The sequence below is a fragment of the Gouania willdenowi genome, chromosome 24, assembly GCF_900634775.1.
Source record: "Gouania willdenowi chromosome 24, fGouWil2.1, whole genome shotgun sequence".
Taxonomy (NCBI): domain Eukaryota; kingdom Metazoa; phylum Chordata; class Actinopteri; order Blenniiformes; family Gobiesocidae; genus Gouania; species Gouania willdenowi.
In genome coordinates this window covers 22,259,445-22,267,864 of record NC_041066.1, presented here as the reverse complement: position 1 = coordinate 22,267,864, position 8,420 = coordinate 22,259,445, and the positions used below count along the sequence as shown (strand labels likewise).

General features: G+C 33.6%; 1 protein-coding gene across 2 annotated transcripts; it reads right to left on the bottom strand.

Annotated features, from left to right (window-relative positions):
* Positions 1-232: 232 nt before the first annotated feature.
* Positions 233-4,661, bottom strand: LOC114457788 (protein FAM177A1-like). 2 transcript variants are annotated; one of them, XM_028439858.1, is made up of 5 exons: positions 4,515-4,661; positions 3,103-3,297; positions 2,938-3,004; positions 1,839-1,936; positions 233-997 (listed from the first exon to the last, which is right to left on the bottom strand). In XM_028439858.1, exons 1-5 carry the CDS (start codon positions 4,593-4,595, stop codon positions 785-787), a joined length of 654 nt encoding a protein of 217 aa, XP_028295659.1. In that variant the 5' UTR covers positions 4,596-4,661; the 3' UTR covers positions 233-784. The 2 variants fall into 2 exon arrangements, with proteins under 2 accessions (XP_028295659.1, XP_028295660.1); XM_028439859.1 differs by having other exon boundaries at positions 3,109-3,297.
* Positions 4,662-8,420: the final 3,759 nt, after the last annotated feature.

Sequence of the window (8,420 nt, the reverse complement as noted above, 5' to 3'; positions counted from 1 at the left end):
GTAACCCTGTGTGTCATTGACAGACAATGACGGCGTAATGATCGTAAACTCGTTTGGTTTCCTCAGAATGAACGTTTTGTGACGTCGGAGCGTCTGAACGCACGCACTCACTCACACTGGCTCTTTATGAGCAGCGACAAAGCCGGGCCTTCTTTTCGCTCACTAATAGAATTCGATATAAAATCCATGCTTATTTGTACCTTAAATACAATCAAAACACAAAACAATGATACTTTTTTACTAACAGTTTAATGCAGTAGTAAATACAATAAAAATGTGCATAAATTATGTATAGTTAGTTCAATAAATTGATAAATACATATAAAAAAATGCAATAAAAACCGATATGACGTACATCGCTGAGGAATAACACATTGCGACTGTTGTGATCAGTTCTCTTTCTTCACATTAGTTAAGTGCAATCAATCCACAATAATAACAGTAATAATAAAACCCAAACATTTCATTTGATGTGAGTGTCAGACAGTGTTACAAAGATCTGTGCATGTTGGCTGCGTTTTAAGGCTGTTTCATGGATGCCGTGCACAGATCTGTGGTGATTCAGGCACAGTGTGCGGTCCGTCCCGTCCACATTTCACTCCACAGCTCATTGAAAGGCAGCTGTGACAATGTAACAAAAAAAACAACAACAGCTTTGCATTCACATCATTTGGCACGTGACATTTTTCCCTGTGCGTTTACACCATTTTGACAAAAGAAAACAAACATAGAAAAGGACAACAAACAAAAACATTTGAGTTCAAATGACTGTATTGAAGGTACGTTAGGTTGCCATGACGATAGCAGGCACTCTGATGGTGCGTGAGCTCGTCTGGTGTTCGTTCTCGACCTCGTACGTCACTTCAACGCGAGCTGTGGCTTTGGTTGCCAGGTCTGACGTGTCCTTCATGATGGGTTCGTCCTCCTGGTCAGAATGTTGGATGAAAGATCGCTCGGCTTCCTCCGACAGACGGTTGTCCTCTTCTTCCTCTTCCCTCTGGACAACAAAAACACACTAAATTATATAAAAATAGAGACTAAAGTATAGAAAAAATACAAAAGGAGAACAAAAATACACAAAAGGAGAACAAAAATACACAAAATTACAACAAAAAAACACAAGACAACTATAAATATACATTAAAATTATCATAAAAATATACAGATTGACAACAGAAAAACACAAAATAACAGAATCCCACACAAAAGTAAATAAAACCACACAAAAGGGGGCAACACAAATAAATAAATGACACCAAAAACACAGAAGACAAAACGCCAAAAATAACAACAAAAATACACAAAATGAGAGAAAAATACATTTTAAATTATAGAAAAAACACAAAAGCTGAACAAGAATACCATAAAAATATACAAATTGACAAAAAATAAACAAAATGACAGAAACACACACAAAAGTACAGAAAACCACACTAACAGAAGAACAAAAATAAACAAAATTACACCAAAAACACACAAGATAACAAATATGCACAAAAACAACAAAATTACACAAAATAAAACAAACAATACCAATAAAAGTAAAGCAAAACACAAAAGGAGAACAAAAATACATAAAATTACAATAAAAACACAAAAGGAGAACAACTACAAATACGCATTAAAAATACCATAAACATATACAAATTGACATAAAAGTCAACAAAATGACACCAAAAACACACAAGAAAACAACAAATAACACAGCAAAATTACACAAAAACACCCACAAAAATATAGGAAAACAATATATATCCAAATTAAAAATAGGACAAACATTTTAATCCCATCAGCCCAATGATGTCATACACAGACTGTAAAAAAACAAACAAACCTACCTCTTTCTTTATTCTGTAATACTCGTCAATTGCATATTGATATTTGGCAGATGTTAAGCCAAACAGGGACGCCATCCTCTCCCCGATGTAATCACAGGCTGACAAGGAAATAATAAAAACTGATTAGAAACTACAGGTTTTATTTTGGAAGGCCTCTAATTTTCTGTTTAAACATTTCACAAATTCTGTTTCAGGGTATATCAACAACCCTGTCATTTCCAAGTTAATGAAATCTCGTATGAAATCAAAAAATCGACAAATGAAAACAAAATCCACTGTTGGACGTGGACATTGACAGATTGTGAATGATGTTTATTTATTGTTTAATTATTCATTTTGTTTCCTCACAGGAGTTACAAACTAATATTTTCTAAAAAAAATATACAAATATTTCTAAAAAAAAATGGAATTAAAAAAATTAAATGTATTTTATAGGGCCCTATATATCCATTTCCGCATCACTTTACACTTTTGTTTTTCCTCATCTTTCGCTGTTTAAATGACTTTACTGGCTATTAAACTTCCTGAAATCACACCAAACATTCTAAATAGGGTTAATACAATCAACTAAGGTTATTAATTTAATTTCATATGCTTCAGAGAATTGACGAAAACACGATAGTTACGTTTCTAGAGCGTCATCAGCCACACTGCCCCGTTTAACGGGAAAAATCCCACTGAAATGTGATATGGTCATAATATTCTGAAGCGCTTGTTCATCACGACACATTAAAAACACACTTCAGATGAAGCGCTGCATTCATTTTCAATCACAGGATAACACCATCACTAGTTGATCCGTTACATGTAGCAATTATGGGCCGACTTTGACATATTTTGTCCATTTTTCCCACTTTCTAGACATTTAATCACTTTTTTTCTGATTAAAAATAGCATGTAAATGTGTATGTGCGTCATGTGAGGCATTTCTTTGTCCTGTTAGGACCCAATTTTAAATAAAGTCATGATAAAAAACATGAATTCAGAACGTAAAATTCCAGTTTTTTTCCCGTGATCACAGAAAATCGAAGGCCCCACTTCAGTCACACACTCATTGAGATGTGATTCTTCTTTAGTTTTTTTTTTTTTTTACACCAACCTGAGATCGTTGATGTGGCTGCTCTCCACATGTGGAACCACACGTACGGACCCCACGTCATCTTGGACTGCAACACAAACACAGAATTTGCCATTTTCCCTTATAGCCACACACACACATTCAATTTAACCCCCTGCTTCCCATCCGTTCGTCATCATTCCTCACCCTCACCCCATCCATATGGGTGGACAGCAGGTCCTTCCTCTCAAGCTCCTTCTCCTCATCCTCCTCTTCGTCGGTGCTGTACTCCTCCATGGTCTCACCGCTGGAGAAATGGATGATCCTACGAGGGACTTTCTCTCTCCGCTTCTGCTCTTCAACTCTTTGCTCAATTTCTTCGAGCTCCACACACTGAAATTCCTACAAATAACAGACAGAGGAGTTAGTGATAAATGACGAACAAGCACATAATCTACAAAAAAGTCATCAATACACAAAGCACACAAAAAAAAATCACACATTACTCCAAAAATACACAAATGTACATTCAAATACACAAAACATACATAAAAATATACGGAAGGATTTCAGAATTACACAAAAAGAACAACAAAAATAAACATAATTACACAACAAACACACAAGACAAGGACAAATACACACAAAAAATATTTAATGACAAAAAAAATACTGACTAAAGTATGAAAAAAAAACCACAAAAAACACAAAACAACAACAAAATATAACATAAATATAATACACAGCAACACAAACACACATAATGGCACAAAACACACACAAAATGACTCTAAAAACACACAAAAAGACATTAAAATGCACAAAAAGTACATAAAAAAAACACGGAAGGAATTCAAAACCACACAAAAGAACAAAAATTAACATAGTTACACAACAAACACACAAGACAAGAACATATATACACAAAAATAACAGAAAATAATCTGACAGCAAAAATACACAAAATGGCTAAAAAACCTACACAAAATTACAAAAAATAAAATAAAAATACTGACAAATATAGAAAAAAACACAAAAAAAAGAACACAAATGTACAGTTACACAAAAAACACAACACAACTACAAATATACATTAGAAATATCATAAAAAACATACCGATTGAAAATAAAATTATAGTTAACACACAAAAGTACAGAAAACTACACAAAAGGACAACAAAACTATGCAAAAGGAGAAAAAAATACACACAAATCTACACTAAAAACACAAGACAACTACAAATATATACAAAAATGTAAAAAAAGAAAACACAATAGTTCCTTCTTAATCATTTGAAAAAAAAAAAAACATTATTTCACAAAGAAATTATAAGTTAGTCATCATATCACACACATTTCACAATAAATCATCTTATTTTGTGAACAAAATAAAATAAAAAAATAATAGGAGCGAGTAAGTGTCAACATATTAGTTAAATTGTCATCATATTTGATATAAACATCATGGAATGTAGCGACAAGCATCTCTGAGAGGCCGACATGACACAATGTAAACAATAGACAAGACACAGTGACGTTAGCAATAGCATCCTACCATTAGCTTAATAATACCATTGCTAAACGGGGTTTAAGATGGAATTAAAGATGCGTTTACTGACCGGAATAACCTCCATGTTTCGTGATGCTTTTTGGTGAACGTTGGTGGATAAATGTGAAATATCTCGTTTCAACTCGGTCATCTCTGTGACTGAAGGTTCCACAGGTTCCCCACAGCATGAGACGGAGGAGACGCGCCCGTTGACGCACGAAACGTCATGACGTCATGACGTCAAACCACAAAATGTAGATTAAAAAAAGAATTATATAAATTATTTGTATTTTATATTAATCATTTAAACCTGATACTTTGTGTCTTCGTTTGGTTTGTACAAATATTTAAAAAATTGGAAAATAATAAAAAAAATATACAACTAAATAATTTGCACCCAATAAATGACAAATAAATATTAAAAATAAACATTTTCGAAAACCATTTTTCTACACGTTTTCTGCATTTGAAACGTGTTTTCATATTTGTAATTTAGCTTTTTGCATTTTTACATTTATTTCCCCACATTTGCAAATTGGGACAAAGCAGGTGGATGGACTTTTGTAAATTCGGTTTTGTTTTTGTTTTTAAACAGTAAATGAGAACTGGTTGAATTGTTTTTTTTTTTTTTTTTTTTTGCAATAATGCATTGACATTTAATTTCTTTATTTTTGTAGTTTGTATATATAAAATGTAACCAATTTTGTGTATTTTTGGAGTAATTGTATGCATTTTTTTTGAATTTTTAAAAATAATTTTTACTGTAAACCATAACTGTTTCTTATTGATCAACCTGGTAAACTACAAGTAAAATAAAAAAAAAAAAGTGTAAAAGTGTTATAATCATTTGTTTATGCGTTCGTAAAAATGTTTTTGTGTAATATTCTTTTTAAAATTACAATATGACACACAATCTTACACAGTTATACTATTTCACTTTGTGAAATATAAATATAGCTCAAATAAAACTGTCTGAGTTGGCACATCTTGTCACTTTGTGCACTAATCCTATCTACTCTTACTTTATACTTGTAACACAGCATAAATATTTAGGGTCACCAGAAATTTGTGATATCAAAATGGGGTCACGATCCAAAAATGGTTGAGAACCACTGGTATAGATGGATTCTACTCTGTGGTTTCTCTCCATGCTGGAACTTTCCCCACCACTAGATGTCAGTAGACCTTTATCAAACACTGTAAAATGGTGTATCAGACTGTTGGTTTCCCCCTTGAGCACATTGTGAGTTATTCGGGGGTCTGCTTTGTCAGTTTTATACAAATCACCAGCAGGAACCTAAACAGCCACACATCAAATAATCATTAACAGAGCCCAGCTATTCCCTCTCCCTCTCAGAGCTCCATACTGACTCCAACAGGAGGGATTTAACCTCAGGTGACATCCACAGGACTCATCAACCTGTAAACTTCAGTTTTGCATTCATTTATTGAGTTGCATGAGGAAAATCACTTTATTTCTTAATATATTTATTAGTTCTGACCAAAAAAATCTACTTTAAAATCCATAGATCCCTTTCACACCTCGGTTTTTTTCCACCAATTTCCTTATATTATAATTTCTTTAGATTAAATCCAAACACACACACACATACACACACACACATTATTAATATTAAACCAAAGGTGTAAAGAATACCGATATATCCTACTCAAGTAGAAGTACCGTTACTTGATTGAAGTTGTACTTAAGTACAAGTAAAAAGTAGCTAAATAGTATGTTTAGGTTTCATTCATTCAGACAACTGTTCCATAGGATATCCACAATCGAATAAAGGGATATTTATGGGCAAAAAGAAGCTAAAGTCTGAAAAAAAAAGACAAAAATGAGGCAAAAATGAAGCAAAAATAGGACAAAAGAAGTTGCAAAATGGCCAAAGGAAATGTACAAAGAGGTTACAAAGTTCCCCCTTTTAAGGTTTTCTGTGTCTGATAATGTAGTGCGCTGGTCTGGACACAAAATGCCAGGGCTGAGTTTTTGTCCATGGTCCAGTCCATCCATGCTGTTCTATGTTCAGATCTGAAAGTACGAATGGTTGATAAATGAAAATTTAGTGATTTTGGCTGTAAAAAGGTTAAAATCATACATAAAACTAATGTATAGAGCAGTCAAGTGGACAGATACACATGATCTTTTAATTGTTGGCATTTTACGTGCCTCCCCTGACTACACGTCACTGGTTTAAATACAGATGTGGTGATTCCACTCCATGTACTTACAAGATAAGAGCATATTTACAAAATCTTGTCCAATATCGGAGATCTGGGTGCAGATATGTGTTCTCCACAGAACTTTTTTCCCCTCCTAAACCTTGAGTATGACGACTATTCAGGGTCCTGCAGAAACTGCAAAACCTGAGTGTGACTATGTGTGTGTGTGTGTGTGAGGAATACAGATGTGTCTACAGCAGCTTTGAGGTGCATAAGCAGTGGCACAGTCCCAGATTTAATGACAGCATCCATATCACAGAACAATCTCTAGTGATGATGCCTATTTTACAACCACGGCTGATATGAGCTCTGATGCTGATGGGATTCCTCCTCCCCGTCGCTCCCACACACAGCTAAAGGTCGACGAGGCGTCACAAACGCACCTCACCAGGGCACACACATGGGAAAGTTGTATTGGAATATACACCAGGACATAAGACACAGGTGATGATGCATGGTCTCAGAGAGGTGCTGAACATTTCCTACATCTTAAAGAAAGTGCCTCAATTATGTAATTTCCTGTCGTATAGATGATATGATTAGTTTTAGTCTTTTTTATTCGACACACGGATGAGCCATAACAATAGGACGACTCAGAGGTAAAATGGATAACGCTGATGGTCTCATTACGAGGCAGAGATGGGATACAGAAATGGGATTTTCTGATCCGAGAGCCACATTATCAAAATGATCAACATTATTAATATTCATGTCAGCATTTAGAATAATAACAAATCTGAGTATTAACACAGGAAACACACAACAAAGGGTTTTGTACATTTTCAGAGTAATTTTGTGCATTGTTGCTGTAATTTTTGCATATTTTTGTCTTATTTTGTAAGTTTTTTTTAATGTCATTTAGTGTATTTTTATCGTTTTTTTGCATTTTTTGAGTCATTTTGTATGTTTTTGCTGTAATTTTGTATATATTTCTCATATTTTGTATGTTTTTTAATGTCATTTAGTGTATTTTTGTTGTCCTTTTGCATTCTTTGACTAATTTTGTATGTTTTTGCCATAATTTTGTATATTTTTGTCTTTTGTTGTATGTTTTTAAATGTCAATGAGTGTATTTTTTTGCATATTTTGTGTTATTGTATTCCCATATTTTGGTTGTTTGGTGTATTTTTGTTGTCATTTTGTATATTTTCTTATTATTTGTTCATCTTTTAATGATGTTTTGAGTCATTTTGTGTCTTTGGAGTCGTTTTGCATATTCTTTGTTGACATTTTGTAAATTTCTTTCTTAATTTGTATGTTTTTTTGTGTGTTTTTGTTGTCACTTATCTTTATGGAGCAATTTTTGTGTATTTTTTGTTGTAATTTTGTACATTGTCTGTTTTTGTTGTATTTTTCTGTGTTTTTGGAGCCATTTTTTGGGGGGGATAAGTCTCTGATATGAGAAAAAATAATGCTCCCACTCTTTGATCACATGGATCGACAGTAGTTTCATTTATTTTAGCTGGTTTCACACTGCGCTGCACTACAAAAACAAAACAAATTGCCAGGGCAAAGTCACAACAATATCAACGACAGCGTATTGCTGCGATTAATCTTTATTGAAATAATACACAAAATCAGTGCTAACTATCTTACTTCCCATTCTGGCGTCGGGATGGGACATAAAATGCATAACCTCAGCAGCAAGTGATTAAACATGTTTTAACCCTCTTTCACCTACGAAGCAAAACAGATTCAACCAATAAACCTTTCAATAAAAACAGCTGTGCTAAAAGCGTGAGCTTTA